Source organism: Protopterus annectens, chromosome 1.part2 (genome assembly GCF_019279795.1).
Source record: "Protopterus annectens isolate FY-2018-M chromosome 1.part2, PAN1.0, whole genome shotgun sequence".
NCBI classification, from domain to species: domain Eukaryota; kingdom Metazoa; phylum Chordata; order Ceratodontiformes; family Protopteridae; genus Protopterus; species Protopterus annectens.
In genome coordinates, this window is record NC_056727.1 from 1,169,086,071 (window position 1) to 1,169,106,229 (window position 20,159).

Sequence of the window (20,159 nt, forward strand, 5' to 3'; positions counted from 1 at the left end):
TATTAAAATGCTACCTATGCCTGGCCATATTGTGTGCAACAGATTCTGTAATACTGTCTCCCTGGACTTCTTGCTGGATATCTTCTGCTGCTAAACCCACTGAGTGTACTTGCAAGTGTCCTGACTTCCAGTTTAGAGCTATACTGTATTAATTAATTGTAAGGTTGTGCAGCTATGCATGCAGTGTAAACATATTTACAACTTTCTTGGAAATGTACAAGATGGCACACCATAACATATCTAGGCATCAGAATCGAGACTTGAGCAGGTCAAAAATGTGCTTCATATTAGATCTGGCCTCGTAGTGGTCTTCATTAATCAGTGCTTAAGGGGGTATCCAGAATCATCTGTAAGGGGAATGTACATTGCTGGTGTTATAATTTTACATGTAAGCACTGTGTGTGATTTCTTTTTGCCTGCCTACTTATCCATAAGATGGCCATGACTGATATGCTGTATCTGTACATTTAGCTGTGCATACTGTACAACTGTGTATCATGCACATTCCCTGGGTAGCTAGCAAATATGCCTACGATTATGCCATATGCATCACAGTTAAGCTGGCAAATGAAAGCGATTATCTCTTACTTATGCAGCTTTCAGCATCTTCACCTACTGAAGCTGTTATCTTTATGTGGGTGCAGTTAATACCACCTGTTAGGACAGCACAGTGGCACAACAGATAGTGTTATTGCCTCACAGCAAGAGTTTCCCTGGTTCAATTCTCAGCCTGGGTGCCTTCTGTGTGGAGTCTGCATGTGTTCCCTGTGTCCACGTGGATTGGATGTAGGTGTGAATGTGCATGTGAGTGTGCAGTGTGCATGAACTACACTGGCAGTGCTAGCCATCAATAACTGTAAACTGTGGCTCTAGATGATTGTCACTGTTGAAGTGACACCACAACCCCATGTGCAAAAATGGGAAAAAGGGGTTGTGGATGGGTGGATGGTGTTAATACCACCTATTATCCTGGAGAATTCTGTAATTTGTTAAAATACCTCCATAGATGTCTAGATTCAGCTGCTGGCATCAGGGAATTGATGTGTTCAAGCTCCTCTCTCATCGTCATATTTATTAGTGGTCTGTGTTCATGAATGCAGTGAACTATGGCATTTCAAATGTGTCTGTTATGGTGATTTAATATTCAGGAGGCTGACATGCCTTGGAATACATATATTTATATTTAGTTAAGGGCTGGTAACATGGTTAAGATGTTTACCTTTCAGACACAAGGTGTAACCTCAGATGGGATAATTGACTAGGCCTAAACTGGCACACAAGGGCAGTTAGCCCAGTACCAGCCTGTGAACCTAATTTAGGTTTCTAGGGTTTTCCATAGTATGTATGCAATCACACATGGAACACACTTTTCACACTCACACACACTCAGTTTGTGCCATTTGCCTGCCCTTCTGTAGTGTTCAACTACTTCCTGGTAAAAGGACTGATTTAGAAGTAGACTATGATGTTGATGAGGTCACTGGCACCCCGTGACAAATTCTTTGGCTGATTGCTGCATGTGCTCTGCAGCATGTAATTTGCATCCATAGGCAGCATTTTCCCTAAGATATTTAATATTTTCTGACATTCTCTCATGTCTTACTTCCACCTTATATCAGTGCTGCATGCTGCTGCTGTTACAAGGTACATCACAAAATCATGTCTATGCTGTATCTGTAAAACACCCAGTTTTCAGTCGTGATCTGATCTAAAAGGCAAGAACACATTAGAACTTAAGCAATTACAGTATTGCATTGCAACAATTATGTACATGAGACAAATGTAGCTTTGTGTCAGATTACATGTGAAACAGATAAACACATATTACATATATGATCTGTATGAGCTACAATAAAAATAAAATTAGCAATATTACCAAAGAAGGCTTACGATTCACTACTGCAACCACTGCTAGCAACCAGAAGGACTGAGTAACTACATGATTGTGAGGCAGGAAGTTGAGCAAAATGAGGAACACTTAGAATGGCAACACAAGTGGCATGTAGTACTTAGTCTGACATAATTTGCTTTTGCACAGAAAAACAGGTTGGCGTGGCTGTTCAGCCTTCAATAAAATTGAAAGAAAGAAAGGAACTGGAATGCTGACAAACATTCCTACAACACTACAGTGCAACAAGTCAGCTGATTGTGTGCTTACTTGGGTAATTACAGAGCCTACTTTACCTCTATTAGTGCTGGATTGCCTTAATTATTTTACCCTGCAACCCTTTCTAGTAAGAGAATAATCAATACTTGTAATGCACATTCCATGAAAAAAACTCCAGTGCTAGCACCAAGTGTTCTACCCTTTAGCCTTGTACCACTACCTATTGGTCAGTCTTCTCTAAAACATGATTTTAGCCTCTAACAACTATTCCTTAAAGTTCCTGAAAATATATCTCCCCCTCTACCTCTTCCACTGAATGGATATTAGGATTTTTCAGTATTTCCCAGTAAGGTTTCATGACTGCTTCCATTCTACTAATGAATGTTTAGAAATATGACTCTAGAACTGGGTGGAATGCTAAGGTTTCATTTGAGGTATGTATTTCAAAATCAGTATGGCTTTATTATTCTGGACCCACCTTTATACCACAGCTTTCTGTTTACTCTCTTTATGAAATTATCTCTTTGGACACCTTCATGATGCAAGATAGGATATTCACCAGGCCTTTTCCATGTATCATGTTGGCACGACTTAGATTCTTCACAACATGGCAAGGGAAACAAACAGCAGATAGCAATGGTGCGACCATTTTTGTATGAAAGGACTCCCATCACCACACAAGTTTACCTTTAGAATACTACCTATCTGCTGTAGAATTTCTTTTCTGGACTCTTCCCCCACTCCTGACACTTGTATGTGTTCCCTCTGTTTTTTATGGTTACGTTCATTAACCTTTTAAGTAAATTGTTTAGCAAAGACCGCTGGCACACAGAGACTAAAATGCAAAATACTATTTTTACAGAATGTATCTTTTCTGATTTCCATATCCCTAACTAGTTCCTTACAGACAAGATATAGCCTGCCACAATATTTAAAGAGTGTTGCATAATGGGTAATATGGAAGTTTTTCCAAAGTTTGTCAATATCCCAGAATAATGCCACATGCAACAGTTTTGGCTTTGCATGAGCCCTATTGTATCAGCACCCAGCCAAGACTACAATTCTTAAAGTCCGGAACGCAGGGAAAACATGTCTCCACACATATGTAGTCTACTTTAAAGACAGTTAACAGAAAAAGCTGTTATAATAAAAAAGTTTTCAGAAATAACTGCCTGCATTAAGAATGTTTCAGTGAGGGCTTTGGTCCAGGCTAGCCAATGCTACCAAAATCAATGTAACGTGTAAATTTGGTTCCAGCAAATATTCTGCTCAAACTCAAAAAACTGTAAGACCTGGAGCATTATTTAAATAATAAAAAAGCTTGGTGTATTAAAATTTTAGTAATGCAGGGGGCATCATTTTCACTGCTGTGCTGACTTAGCTCATAGCAATAGTACACACATCAATCATTTGAAAAATGATTGCACCTGCTATCCAGATATTATTCATTTAAGCTGAAGTCTCTTCACACAGTGCAGTAACATTCAGTATAGCAAAGTGCAGCAAATAAAGAAACCACTAATATCCTTTTCTTATCTTACTGCTAACAAAGAAAGTTGACCTTGGGGCAAACTGTTCTGGGCCTGTGTGGATATATACTCAGTGAAACTCATTTCTGAAAAGCAGACACAAAGATGCATTATACTTCCAGTCCAGACTCAAGCTGAGAACTGGCACTTTTGTATCATACAAAGTAAGTTACAATATTAAACATTTCCCTTAACATGGCTGCAGATCCTTATTCTAGAAATGCATATTTTTCAGACTCAAACTGAGAACTGATACTTCAGTATTACAGGAATCAGAGTGTGTTAAGAATTTCCCTTAAATGCCTATAGATCATATAAGTGTGCAGTCAGCAGAACAATACACTAGTAGAGTCTGCTAGAAGGAAACAACTTTAGTAGAATGAAAAACAATTATCATTTAAGCAAAAAGCATTCTAAGAGCTTATGATGCTGTTCTGTGTAATCAAGCACATGTGGAACAATTAACTTTGCAACCAAGATGCACATTTCTCTTAAATTTAATACCACAGCTACTGTGGATACTACATCACTGCAATTATAACAGCCATTTGTTTTCCCTTGAGTTCTCTAGTCTCAAATAATATTATTGTGATGCATTTGAAACAACACCTCAAATGTTCACCATAACAAAATGGTGTCTTTAGAAAATGATAAATCCTGGATCAGAGTAGGAAATTAAAAGGGTCTGATGAGGTACTGCTATAAGATGACCTAAAACTAAACAAGCAGTGTAAGAAAACAATATGCACTGTTCATTCATAACATACTGCAGTCCAAAAGTAACATCACTAATAGAATGAAAGACATCATCATCAGTGTGTAGATACACACACACACACACACACACACACACACACACACACACACACACACACACACACACACACACACACACACACACAGAGTATTAATCCAAGGTCTCTTAAAAGAGGAATAGAGCAGTTCTCCTTCAGCACTTAGTGCACTAAATCCATCCACATAAGAGTTTTCCTATTACTCCCCAAGCAAAGACACATGACTTTTATCTCTGGTATTTCACAGCTCTACTGCTTCCTCTGGCCACAGTCCAGCTAGAGGCTCTACTCTACATTCAAAATCCCTCTTCAATCAGGGACAAACTCTTCTGCCACTGTGGGCTTTCTGCCCTTCTTTAACAGAATTTCTTAGGTAATTCACATTTTCCAAACCACTTACAAGAAGTATTATCAAATTATACTAGGTTTTCATGCTGTCAAAACATTCTTACTGTAGTATATGGTATATATACAGCATTTCTAATACAATAAACTATTTCTGACTCATCAAAACTGCCTCTGTCACTTTCTCGCTCTCTCTTTCTTTCTCTCTCTCTCTCTCTCTCTCACTCTCTCTATCAAATATTGATGTACAGTATTTCAATTTCTGCACATTGACACTCACTTTCACCAAGAAAAAAAATCAAAACTACACCAAAAACAAAAAGATAAAGAATAAGTGACATATTTATATATGGCTCACTGACCACAATGTCGACACCCAGTATAGTGACATACTAAGATCTAAACATGTAATATTGACTTGTTCTGCACATGGTCCAGGGATTACTCTGGAAATGGCTAACTGTTTTTGTAGGGGGTCAAGCCCTCCATACCCCCTACTAATCATATACTAACTCCATGACTGCATAGTCCGTGGAGAAAGGTAATATCACCCTACCTAGGGAATGTCAGTCTCACACACCTATCAGTCAACTGCTTCTGTTGACTAAATTGTGTCAACCAAACAGACGTTGACATTGCGATCATTCAACTGGTAACCATACACCTGTATATATATATATATATATATATATATATATATATATAAATTATAGATAGATATAAAGATAAAGATATATAGATATAGATGTAGATATAGATATACATATACATATACTGTATAGATACAGATATAGATATAGATACAAGGAGTGCAGCTAAGGGCAAGAAAGGTTTACATTTAGAAGACACATGCACTGTGATGTTTTAGTTTATTTTGTTCTGGGCTGCCACAGCTGCACTTAGTATGTTGCGTGTTTTATTAAAAGATGATAAAGATTTTAGTTTTTTTACTCCAGTGTTTGACCAGATTATCTTACTTGTCTTTCACTGGATCCTAATTTTTCAGAGTAAAATACTTTACAAGAAACTAAGTTGTGTTGGTTTCTTAAAATCTGTGATGAGTGTGGAGCCATATTTAAAGACCCGCAATACTGAACAAATAGTGTAGATGATTGTGCAAAATATATCAGATTGAAATGTCAAAAGTGGAAAACAGCACACCTGAGGCAAAAAAAAAGAAAGCAAAACTGAACTATCCCTGCAGATATGGTACCACAAATGTCATTTTATAATATTTAAAATTACTGAAGCATAACCCATACCCAGTCACGTGTTTAAGTGTATCACTCCATTTAATTCAGTTAACTGTCAGACAATGGAAGCCACAGACAGAAGTCTATGTCTGAGGGGTTATCTTTTTGTGAGGCTGTGACCTCATTGATATGCATATGGATATGCATAATGTCATTGTACACTAATCAATGCAAGATACCACAATGGGATTCATCATTCAACCAATGCTTTTACTGAAAGCAGGTTTTGGCTGCTATTCTAGATTTATCCAGTAAGGCCAAGTAACCCCACAGAGTTCCCATTCAGTGCCATTTTTCTGTTATACTCCAGTTGAGAAAAATAATATGATCAGTTCTAACTTTCCTACTATCTCAGGCACACCATATTGTAACATTAGGCAGACTGTCCCATGTTTCCTTGATGTTCTATTCACCAAAAAATACAAACACAGTCAGAAAAAAAAAGCAAACTCAGTCATGCCAGATCAGAAGCAGTGATTCCTCTAGACCGCTGTGTACTGTTTTTGGCTCTCTTTCTCAGTGCTGTGCAGATGTTGTGGAGTTCATATATATATATATATATATATATATATATATATATATATATATATATATATATCTATAAAACACATATACCAAGGCTGAACAAGGAGACGAGAATGGTTAGTTACCTCTCTGGAGCAGGATCCACCAAATTATACACGCACTCAAGTCACTGCCCCACAGCTAAGAGGGCTAATTAAGTCCAATAAAGCCAATTTTGAAGTCAAGATTGCCTCACAGGCAAAAGACAACTATAAAGCCTTCTTCGACATTGTTCAGCTATGTCAGAAATCTCAAAGGCAGCACAAAGGCAGCACATCGCAGTGTGCTGAACTAGTGGTTAATGATGCCACATTCACTGAGCCAGGTGAATCAGCTGTCTGACAAATTCAGGTCCAACTTTACCCCCCCCCCCACACTCACCCATAGCCACCTCCCAAGAAAAACCTTCATACATAACCCTTCCAACTATAAATACAGAGCATGTCCTGGTTGTACTTGTTAAGGCTACAAACACAGCCTCATTGGGTCCCAATAGTATCCTGGGATGCCTCTTGAATAGTCTAAAATATGACCTGTCAGGGCCACTGGAGTTACTATTTAACCACAATCTTAAAATAGGCTTTATGTCATGAGAATGGAGAACTCCAACAGTCATTCCCCTTAATAAGGGTGGGCAATCAACAGATTGTGCATTAGCCTGATTAGTCTTATATGCAAAGCCATGGAAAGAATTATCATGAAAATAATCAAGAAAGACATCAGGGACCTTCAGAAACTGGATCCATCCCAGCTTGGCTTTGTCAAAGGAAGGTCATGCCTACTAAACCTGGTTGACTTCTTGAGAATATCACCAAGGCAACAGATGGGGGTAAAACAGTGCATACTGCCTACTTTAACCTCACTAAGGAATTTATTTAATACACTACCTTCGTCAGGCATTGTTAACAAACTTATAGAATTAAGTATAAACCGGTTTATAACACACTGTATAACCAGCTGGCTCACAGATAGGACCCAGTAAGTTAGAACTGGCCAGACCACCTCCTCAAAGAAGTCAGTCACCAGTGGAGTCCGTTAAGACTTTGTGCTGGGCCTGCTCCTCTTTGGCATCTACTTCACAGAAGTTAAGGCCAATGTCAAAGACTTCTGACTGACCAAGTATGCAGATGATTGCAAACTGGGAGCAGTCATGGAATCCCTCCAAGACACTAACATCTTATAAGAGGGTCTAACACAGACAAATGACTAGCACCAGACCCATGGCTTAAAACTCAATATCAAAAATGCATTATATTACTTTTTGGGAAGTCAGCCACCCCCAAAAAAACTACTTCATCAATAAAACACCCTTAAGAGTTGACCTTCTATTCAGGGATCTGGGGCACATGTAGACAGTAAACTAGCCTTCTAACAACATGTATCTAAGGTAGTAAGGAAATCCTTCTATGTTACTCAAGTTATAAGTAAGCGCATGACATTTAGTTCCAGTGAAATCTTTGTACCACTATAGTCAGCACTCATCAGACCCATCAATGAGTGTAATACCCCTTCAGTATGTACTTGATGAAACACATGCAGCAATTGGAACATCTGCAAAGGTTAATTACAAAAAGAATACAGGGCATAAACACAATGTCCTATGCAGATCGCTTCAAAGTCCTATCTCTAGACTCTGTCTGCTACATACTGCTCAGAGGTGATCTTTGCCTAGCACAGAAGGCATCACTGGACCTCGCTCTGATGAACCTTTTTGTACATCTGCAAAACAAGCAGCATCAGAACGACTAGATCGAAAGACCTACATTTTGTTTGCAACATAAATAGGACATGTTGAAGAGACAGATACGTATCTCAGAGAATTCCCTTTCCCTTTCTCTGGAGCAGGCTCCCCATCCATGTGAAACAAAGTTCCTCCCTAACCCTAGTTAAGTATAACTGGGAAACTGGGACCATTGGTCTGGCACCCACATCTCCGATGGACAGAGGCAGGCTTATAAAAGCCCTAGTGGTAGTTATCCTAGTATACACTTATGAACCTATATACGTGTGTGTGTGTGTGTGTGTGTGTGTGTGTGTGTGTGTGTGTGTGTGTGTGTGTGTGTGTGTGTGTGTGTGTGTGTGTGTGTGTGTGTGTGTGTGTGTGTGTGTGTGTGTGTGTGTGTGTGTGTGTGTGTGTGTGTGTGTGTGTGGCATTTTATATATAAAATTTTGAGAAGTGCAGTGGTACAGGGAGTTTTCTCCTTTCAAAAGCCACCTCTTTTAATCTGTGCCATTGGAGCACAGCTTATGTTACATTTTTGATGAGCTGAAATCACTGAAATGATTTGGTGATGGTTGGTTCTCATTGTTATTAGTTATCTGGCATTCCAGATACTGTTTAAATGTTTATCAAGAAAATAAAAAAATGTCTGCTTAATCTGATTGTCAGTATTCTATATGTGCTTTTCTATGCACTGTTTAGTTACCGTGCTTTGAATCTCAAGATCCCAGATTCATGTTTTGACACATGTAAACAGATACAAACATAATTATTATATCAACAAATTTCAGCCATACATGTAGACACTTTACACCTGAAATCACAATATATTCAAAGCCATAATCACAGAAATATTGTTTTCTAGTCTAGTCTCAGCACCAAAAAATAAATGCGTCACCAGAAGTGAAATTCCCCTCAAAGCTTATATTGCAACTTATATATGAATAAGAATTCTAGAACTAAAACTTGTGAATAAGAAAACTCTGAAATAAATAAAGCCAAAAAAAAAACAATAAACTGCAATCTTAGATAAACTGCCTTTATATCATAACACAGTTAAATCTACACAGAAAGAAAAATAATAATAAGTGAGTGCAATGTTTGGAACACATAACTATAAAGACAAGCTAATACACACTGCCATGTTACTTCATTTACAGATGGAATGTCTGACACAAAATGTAGATATTACCTAGGATTCCTCACACAAAAATGGACATATACTACTAAAATTGCACAATACAGACATCCAAAAGCCAGAACATGAAAATAGCTGATGTGTATTCTAGACAGAATACTATTAAAGCCTGTGAGATGAAAAACTGATACAGTATTGACACTGTTACTGCTACAAATCTCTTAGTCCAGGTTTCTACAGGGAGGCAAGACCACCTGCACCTCCATGTAGGGATCTGTGCCCCCCAACTCATTGCTACATAATTATTATTACTTGAAAGTTGGGCAGCCTTGAGGACTAGTGTATTATATGTGACAGATGAGTACAAGTGCTGCATGAAATCTCCAAGGATGTGCAACCTCATAGTGGGAACACTTAGGCAGGGTGTGCCGCGTGTGCAGGGGCTGCCCCCTTGCATATACACTGTTAAGCAGACAGTATTCCTTGGGTCATGCTTTCAAGCACAAGGTTAGCATTTGAAAGATATTGTACATTTGTATTTTCAACTTTTGCTTTTTGGTCATAGGTACCATTCAGTTCTTGAATATGGTGCCCCATATCTTTGTGATTCCAATGGAATACAAGTGATCATAAACCAAAATCCATAGCACCATAGCCTAAAATTGGATTAGTCCTTTGCTGAAAGCACAGTCCCAAATCTCAGTGTGCATCCATTTCTGAAAATTGGAAGTACTGTAACTCCAAGCTTATAGCAACTACACATAACAATCTAGGGAAGTCTAGTGTCATAACAGCCATAAATCCTAACATGTACACCTCCTTCTTAATATGCATTGTAAGTGTAACTGCTAATACAAAAACACATGGTAAAAATGTAATCACAGAGCTGATACAAAATCAGATTTCAGCATCTGAAATCTTGCCTTAAGTATAACTGTAAGAATGGAGACCCCATACAACGAAAGGGCTCATTTTATTACCAATAAGTTTATTATGAAGAATAATAAACCCTATATAAAAAGCATTATAAATTCTAGCAGATGTTGCACCTGTAAACAAACAATTGTGTGTATCTTCTATAAGAATGTTTATCTGAACAGAAAGACCCAGATGTAAATAACACCATTTGTAAAATGTAAACAAGTGATTGTAGTTTCTATCTATGTTGTATTTATGTAAAAAAAAACATTGTCAGGTTTTGCTCCACTAACCATTACATTAGAAAGTCTTCAGTCTAAAATATTTACAGATTTCAATAGTAATTTGTAACTTGTATAAATATTAAAACATAAACGTATTCAAATAATAAAGCATGGTTCAGAAGTACATCACCTGTGGATATTTGTAGAGTCCCAATATTCTTGCAATGGGTACCGATGTCTTAGAACTTAAATCACCAATTATGGCAGCAGAAGGAGGGATCCCAGGACAGTGGTAGTTTGGAGAAATTCTGCTCTCACCTGTCAGTAGCCATATTATGCCCTTCAGAGCCATTTCTACTGTATCACATGAATCATAAATTCCAAATCCCAGTGAAATATTTGGTAATAGATGTACACTTTGGTTAACTTCATCAATTCCAAAAAGCATGCACTGAACATATTGGTAGAAATACATATTAAACCTGAAAAGGACAGAGAAAAAGATGTTCATTCTCATTAAATTTGATTATCTTTGTCATCTTCTCAGACTGACCCCCTCCCATCTGCCATTCTCTGTCATGTTTATTTATTTATTTATTTACTGATATTTTTTTACCAGAAAAGCCTGACTGGATAATTCAGAAAAAACATATCCATAGGTGAAAATTGACATCATATTATAATATACTGTAAATACATAAAGATTATTAATATACATATGACGTATACCATCATTAAAACAACATAAACATCATGTAACAATGAAACATGTTGACATGTAAGTGTGAGAGTTTATTCCTCACACAAATATCAGAGTGGAACATTCATAAGGAGGAGGGAGAGAGTGAGGAAAATTATTTGTTAGAGGTAATAAGTGGGGCAGATATGGGAGGCAGAAGAAATAGTGAGTAAAAGAAAGATTAAGAGTAAGAGAAATAAAAACAAGGAAAAGGAGAGGAAGGCTGTATAGAGGTATTAGAGGAGAAGAAGCTAAACATTTTAACGAGGAGAGCAGCAAAGACAAAGCCAAGAGTCAGAGAATTATTTTAGTTGCACCTTAAATAAATTAATGTTACGAATCTTCTCATATTCCTTTCTCTGTCTCTCTCTCATTCATTCGCTGTATCTCTTTCTGTTTCTCGCTAGCTATTTCTTTCTCAGTATTGTTTCCAGCATCAGTAGTGGGCATTAAATACTTCGTGTTGTGAAAGCCAAAGTCAGAAATGCAAAGTAATTAGCTATGTTTTTAGCATAAGCCTTTTTTCTATGATTTTGTGGAAATCATTCAAATGATTGTGCATTTTTATTTTTATTTCATTTAAAGATATTGTATGATAAGTATAGTTGATTGAATGGTAATTATCATAGGATCATAGGAGGTTACTAGGCTAATGGCCCTGGGGCCCTTACAAGCCTAGCCAAGAGTTTATCCCCAGAAAAGAAACCTCAGTCAGCACCTATCAACCCTGTCAATAAGGGACATAGGTGGAACCCCTGGGACAAATATGTGGTTTCTCATACACTCATCAAGATTGCATTTTAAGAGGGTCAGTGAGGTACTCTGTTTGACATGTATGGGAAGTCTATTCAAAAGACAGGGCAGCCTCTGGGAGACAAACCTGTCTCTCCAGCAGGTTTTGTTGATGCCGCATATTAGATTTAGGCCTTTTGAGTGGATAATGCACTAGGAGTTAGACTTATGGATATGGAGAATCTCTAGTAGGGCAGGGCCTGATATTGCCTTGTAGGTGAGACACAGATCACCCTTGAGCAATCTGTACGATACCGAGTAGAGTGATAGTGATATGAGCCTGTCCACATAGGACAGGTGTTGGAGGCCATGGATTCTCTTTATGAGGTATTTCTGTGGTCTTTCCAATTGGTGCAGGTATTTGGAGAGGTACATACCAAATGGGGTGTTATACTCAATTACTGGCATAATGAGGGAGGAATACAGAGAGGTAATAACCTCCTTTTTTCTGGTTGCAATTCCTTTACTTATGAGATGAACCAAGTAAAAGGCTTTTCTAACCATTGCCGTTACATAATGGTGAATGTGACATTGTTGTCAACTGGAGTACCCATGTCTCTCACCACAGGTTGTGCACTTAGGGGGTTGCCATTGATGTGGTAATTAGTAGGGGCCGTGTTTTTGCAAATGGTATGATGATACATTTTTTTTGCATTTAACTTAAGGCCATGACTTTAGCACCAGTCATTTGTTGCTGTGAGACCCTCTTGCAATATGTTAACATCATTTAGGGAGTCAATGACAGTACCCAACTTGCACTTGTCTGCAAACTTGGTCAGCCACTAGCCTTTTGTCTTTGTCTGGACCTCTAAAAAGTAGATGCCGAACAGTAGGGGTCCCATGACTGATCCCTGGGGAACACCACTAGTAACAGGTCTGCTTTCAGAGGGTGGAGGCACCTATTTTGAACTTGTGGGTACTATCAGTGAGCCATCTGGCCACCCACCTGATGAGATAGGGATTTACACCAAGTTGTGTTAGCTTTTTAATGATACCCAAGTGGGGGATTGTGTCAAAGGCCTTGGCCAAGTCAAGGTAAGCTGTATATACTGACTTTCCCTCATCCAGAGAATTGGTGACAGTCTCAAAGAAGTCAACCAGGTTCAACAGGCAAGATCTACCCTTGACGAATCCAACCTGGGTGGGGTCAAGTGCATGGAGATTGCCTATGTCCTTGTTTATGAGATCCTTAATAATATGCTCCATGGCTTTACAGATCAGACTTGCCAAGCTAATGGGGCGATAGTTTCCAGGGTCAGTAGTGGCACAACCTTTGTGCAAGGGGATGACAATTGTAGTTCTCCACTCTGCTGAAATAAAGTTTGTACTTAGGCTGTAGTTGAATAGTGTGCCCAATGGAGAAGCCAGTTCTGCTGGAGATGGTGCAGAATACAGCCTGAGATACTATCAGGTCCCATGGAATCTGTGTTCTTTGCCTTGGATAGGGCCTTTAACACTTGATCTATGGAGATGTGAGATGCAGGCAAGTATTGGGGATGTTGAATGGTCCTTTGGGGGGATGGGGGGGGTGAAGTTAGCTCTGAATCTATCTGCTAGCAGGCTGGCTAAGACAACAGGATCAATGTATGTGGTACCATTAAGTACTAATTTAAAACAAACCTGAGCTTTGCCATTTTTTGTGGTTTCCCTTTGTTTCGGAGGCTAGTTTCAGTTCATAACTGTCTTTGGAGGTTTTCACTAGTGATCTAATTTGCTTGTTGAGGCTGAAGTAGGAGTTTATACATTTGGGATTTGTTCCTTTTTACCCTTGGACAACAGTTTCTTCCTTTTGTTGTAAAGCCTGTTGATAGAGGATGTCCACCAGACAGGTTTGTGTTTCCTTGAGGAGCAGGATTTAGTTCTGTTGGGCATGGCTGAGTCCATGCAGTTGTACAGGTGCTTGTATACTGCATTGACATACTGTTCATAGGTTCATAGGTTCATAGGCTGGTACTAGGCTATCAGCCCTAGGGCCTATACAAGCCTAGCCATAACAATTCCCTGGCTATTTCTTCCCACATTATTTACTTTCCTGGACCCCTGTCTAGCAGGGTGACTGACGTGATCCCTGGGGTGAATTTCCTTTCTCCCATCCAGTCGTCAAGGTTCCTTTTGATGAGGTCCAGAGAGGCACTCTGCTTGATATGTATGGGCAATCTATTCCAGAGTCTGGGGAGTCTCTGGGTCAGGAACCTATCCCTCCAGCATGTTTTGTTTATTGTGATGACAAGGTTTAGATCCCTGGAGCGTGTAGCTCTGACGGATTGGGATTTCTTTAAGTGTAGCATGTTAAACAGCTCAGGGTTTGACATGGCCTTGTATGTTAAGCAGAGATCGCCTCTGAGTAGACGATATGCGACAGAGTATAGCTGGAGTTTTTTAAGGCGGTCAGCATAGGGCATCTGCTTTAGGCCTGTGATTCTTTTAGTGAGGTATTTCTGAGGCCTTTCCAGTTGTTGCAGATGTCTTGAGAGGTACATACCAAATGGGGCGTTGTATTCTATAATGGGTCTAATGAGGGATGAGTACAGTGGGACAATGACCTCCTTTTTTCTGGATGAAAAGCCCTTCGTGATGAGGTGTGCCACATAGAAGGATTTCCTGACTGTTGTGGCGATGTGGTTATCGAAGGTGAGACCACTGTCCACCTGTGTCCCTAAGTCTCTTAACACACTTTCTGTGTTTAGTGTACTGCCACCTATATGGTAATTCATGGATACATGTTTTTTCCCAAAGGGGATAACAATACATTTCTTGGCATTGAGCTTGAGCCCATGGCTCTGGCACCAAGCATCTGTTTCTGTAAGGCCCTTTTGTAGAGTATCCACATCATTTGGGGATTCAGTAATGGCTCCCAGTTTGCAGTCATCTGCAAACTTTGTTAGCCAGAGTCCCTTAGTGTTGACCTGTACTTCAGAGAAGTAGATGCCAAACAAGAGCGGCCCCAGGACTGAACCCTGAGGTACTCCACTGGTCACTTGTCTGCAGCTGGATTTGGAGTCAGCTACTTTTATAGTGTGGGTTCTATCAGTAAGCCATTTAGCAACCCATTGGGTGACATAGGGATTAATGCCCAACTTAGTAAGTTTATCTATGATTCCAGAGTGGGGGATGGTGTCAAAGGCCTTGGCAAGGTCTAGATAAGCTGTGTGGACCACCTTACCCTTGTCCATGGCTCTGGAGACTGATTCAAAGAAGTTAATCAGGTTCAGGAGACAAGATCGGCCCTTCACAAACCCAAACTGGGTGGGGTCCAGTGTTTGAAGGTTGCCAATGTCTTTGTTTATAAGTTCCATGATAATACGCTCCATGGCCTTGCAGATAAGGCTTGTCAGACTGATGGGACGGTAGTTTCCGGGATCCAAGGTGGATCCCCTTGTGGATTGGGATAACTGTAGCTCTGCCACTCAGTGGGCACGAAACCTGAGGTGAGGCTATGATTAAACATGACACTTAGGTGAGGTGCCAGTTCATATTGTAGTTCATGTAGTACACAGCCGGGATGTCATCTGGTCCCATGGATGCTGTATTCTTGGCTTTAGAGAGTGCGTTTTGTACCTGTGTGGCCGTTATTACTGGAATTTGGCAATCTTCCGGTATTGAGATGGGCCATTTAGGGGTGAGAGGGGTGAAGTTGGCACTGAATCGATCTGCCAGGATATTGGCAATATCCTTTGGATCAGTATATTTAATGCCATTCTGTTTTAGCTCAGAGCAGATCTGAGCATTGCCATTTAGATTTTTGACATAGTTATAGAATGCTTTGTGGTTGTCTTTGGAATCTTTGGCAATTTTATTTTCGTAACTAGCTTTGGAGGATTTTATGAGGCATCTCAGTTTCTTACTGAGGCTAGTAAGGGAGTTTTTTGCATCCTGGGATTTTCCTCTTTTCTGCAAAAGTTTCTTCCTTTTGTTGTAAAGTTTGTTTATGGCAGGGGACCACCAGATTGGCTTCCTTTTTCTGGATGAGAGCATTTTGGTTCTATTTGGGATGGCACGATTCATGCATGAGTGGATGTGCTCGTACAGTGCCTTAGTGTAGGATTCAGCAGTTTCAGTTCCCATCTGCATGGGTGTCATGAAGTTTGTCACTTCTGACTTGAGTAGCAGTCAGTTGTTGTCTGCATCTTCTGAGGGGGCAGTGGTGTGAAGCTATAGATACCCTCCCTTAGGAGGTTGTAGTCAGCTTTTGAGAAGTTTTTTAGCCTAGTTATGGCTGGGTATTGGGTGGGATAGAAACTTTGAAAGAGATAGACTGATGATCTGATCTCACCAAGGAAGAACATACTATGGGGGTAGTGCAGTGGTCGCCCATGTTGGTGTGAATCAAGTCCAAAATGTTATCTCCCCTTGTGGGGAATGAGACAAGCTGGTCTAGTGCATTAGAACTGATGAAGTCAAGGAATCGCTGGGGTGAGTGCATTACTGCAGGAATAGTTCACCCAGTCTATGGTGGGGTAGTTGAAGTCACCAAAGGTCAGGGTGTTAGGGGGTACCTTGATGGAGTCAAGTAGGTACAGGTAAGAGGAGTGGGTATCCTGAGTAATGCAGATGGAAAAGTACACCTGTGCCCTATTTCAAACCCAGGACTATCACACCGGCAGAACAGTGGATCAACCCACCAAGCCACACAGCTGCTAATTCTTTCAGCTACTCCTCTGTTTTTGATGACAACAGCTATTTAATAGGTTTGTGTAGTATTGCAATTGTGGTACACAGCACAACTATAAGTAATGTATGTAAATTCCATTATGTACTACTGAGTAAACATGTTATAAGCTTGGTAGATAACGATCATTTTCTTAAGATATGCTGAATATTAATAATAATAAAAATAATAACCATTTCTGACAGATAACATGGGGCTGGGTGATTCAATATTAGGGTATTGTTGTGGAAAGTGTCTTCTAAGAAAAAAAATGATTGCTGACTCACACTGTTTCCTAAATTAAAATAGCACCAGCTGGGACAAAATACCAGCATAAGGGAAGCATGCAGAACTGCATAGTGCCCAGGCCATCAGAAATACAGCACACTGAAGGATCTTTAATGTATAAAAATCTTTAAATCAGCAGCACATTGTAGGGCACACTGTGAAGAATATATGCATGAATAGCAATGTACCCCATTATATCATTCTAAAGTGCTCAGATAGTCACAACCTAGATCTCTAAAAGAACATATTATATGGCTATCCAGACAACTTCATAAAAGGTATGGTATCAGATGAGAGGTGTAAGAAAGGAATTGTGTGCTGCCAGATACATTGAATATCATAATGCATACTGATGGGTTCAAAGCAGGATAATATTCAATATTACTCTGTCCCAGGTTGATCTTGTATTACTAATCCATCTTACAGGTTCATACATACAAATCTAAACACCTCAACCATTATACCAACACCCAACACTTATTATTATCAATTACTCTGAGAAGGTTTGGATTACTGTCAGCTGATGTGATCCACTTGGATATGGCAAAACCTTTTGACTATTTGCTAAATTCCTGGGTAATTTCTTTAGTGATAATAAACAACCCCGAGGAGTTACTAATCTTCCGTGTAAGACTAAGATTAGTCTTACACGGAAATGCCAGTCTAAGAGTATGATGGCAGCATGCCATGCTTATTAATGAGGGCATGCTGCCTCAACTCTAAAGCTGACATGGAGCATGGACTAGTATAGGGGGCGTGTCAGACTGCCGAGCAGTCCAAAAATCCATGTCCCTGCAATGACAAAACTCGAGAAATGTCGAGTTACATGAGCGAGTCCGCTCACATGTACATTGTAACACTACACTCCCCCATATTTTAAACCTTGTACAAATTTAAAAATTAAAAAAAAATTTTTTTTTTGTTTTATTTCCGATATAGCTGCCCGTATTTGCGTGTGTTTGCGCAGGTTTGCCCATTGCTTAGCTACAGTTAGCAGCTTAGACACCAAAGAGGATAATAAGAAAAATATATGCAAATTAAGCAAAATAGCGATTGCGTAGTGGTTAGATCCTTCGCACAAAGAGGAGGCATTCCCAGTTCAAGTCCCACTACTGCACGTTCCATTTTCTGTTGGAAATCTGTATACAAAAATATTTCCTGACATTTATCATGTATAAGTTTTGTAAAAAGCATTCAAATGTTATATGTAGTAGTGAACGAATTTTATATATATATATATATATATATATATATATATATATATATATATATGAAGGTGAAATGGTTATGCATTCTGAGGCATGAGTAACTTATTTTAAGCAATATAAAGCACTGCTACGCACATTTTAGCAGTATTTAGCATATTCAATACCAGTTGCTCATAGCTGAGCACCACGTTAACAAGCGCAATGTCTTTGCGTGTAGCTGCGTACCATGCTAACCAGCGCAACTACAATGTATTTGCGCGTAGCTGCGCACCACGCTAACCAGCACAACATCGAGCAACGTCAGGCAACATCGAGCAACGTCAAGCAACGTTGGGCAAAGTTTAGCAAAGTCGGCTAAACACGGCCACACCTTCTTTACTGTACCTTAACCATTCAGGTCTGGCCAGTAGGAAAATAAAAAGTAGTGACAGGGCTCAAACTCAGGATACTGTGCACTATAGTCACAGTACATAACCACTAAGCCATGACAGCATTTCATAGCCATGCACTTTCAACAGACACATATCTATCAAAGGAATTTTAAACATTGCCAACATCAGCTGAGCAGGTGTGCCTACAGCTGAGTTTTTTTCAAAACTGGCCAATCACAAATAAGTGCGAGAAATGAGGCATATTTAAGCTCCACAGGTGGGAATACTTGTCATAACTGGTTGTAGCTCCCTTCTGCAGTCAGCATGGTTGGTGTTGGAGAAGGCACTCGATTTCGAGCGCAATGCTGGGGCATTGAGGAGTCCAAAGTAACGGTTTGGCTCCTTGTCCATAATCATGAGGAAAGACGCCTGCGGGGCTAGTACCAGGGCACCCAATATAAAACAGAAGCCTGGAACAGTCTTGCTCGTGATCTCACCAGTACCACTGGCATTCCTCGGACTGGTGAGCAGGTCAGGCACCATTATTCTGACCTAAACCGACATAAGGAGGATCAACTGGTCCAGTGGATCCAGGAGTCCCGTGCAATGCCTAATGCCCCAGTACTGAGTAAGTAGTCATTGTATTAAGTAATTAAGAATTGCTATGCTTGTCTATACTATGGCTAGGTATGTCTCAATATCACTGCATTTACTTCACAGCTGCAGGTGTCCGGGCTATAAATCAGCAAGCCCATGAAGATAGGTTGCAAAGGCTGTGTCATCAGGCAGGTTAGTAATTATTCTGCATGTACTGTTATATAAAATAAATGAGAGAGCCTTCAAAAAGTGTTTTAACCCAATAAATAAAGATGTACTAATCCTTTAATAAATGTATAAATCCTGGAGTGAGTCTGTGTCATTTTCTTTGATATGTTGTTGTACTGTTGCATTTTACAAATAGTACTGTTGTATTACGCAGTGTTAGCCCACACTTGGGTAGGCCCATATAACGTGGATGAAGGGCGTGCCAGTAGCTTTTATGCATATTTAAAGCCCTTAACTGTTGATTCATGCCCAGCATGTACAAGTTAATCTGGCACACGAGTAGCTTGGTATTGTGTTCCCCAGAAATGTCAGTGTGCTGCCAGAAATGTAGGGAGCTGTTAACATATAACTAATACTTTCACCTGAACATATCTAGATAATTATATGACAGTAGAGCTGTCAGTGTACCATCTCAGCAGTAGTGTGTTTGTGAGCAACTCTCAAAATATGTAGCAGCAACATCTGCATCTTGGACAGTTTGTATGTAAGATACAGCTCATGTATATAATGATCTAGCAAAATCCAATTGCACAATATAAGGACAATGGGTAGTGTAATAATACATGTAAGGGACATATAACTGCAGTTAATAGGAATGTAGTGAAAATTAGAAGGATATATAAGTTGTTAACTGAGCTATCCTTTTCCACCCTACTATATGTGCATAAAAAATGCAATTCCACACCTCAATCGGTA

At 39.5% G+C, this 20,159-nt stretch overlaps 1 protein-coding gene across 1 annotated transcript in view; it reads right to left on the bottom strand.

The window, feature by feature from the left end:
* LOC122792437 (extracellular calcium-sensing receptor-like) overlaps nucleotides 1–20,159 on the bottom strand; it is a 169,938-nt gene that overhangs the window by 99,960 nt on the left and 49,819 nt on the right. Inside the window, exon 3 of the mRNA XM_044060224.1 lies at nucleotides 10,783–11,074. Coding sequence (XP_043916159.1) covers nucleotides 10,783–11,074 — 292 coding nt within the window. The remainder of the gene's footprint in view (nucleotides 1–10,782; nucleotides 11,075–20,159) is intronic.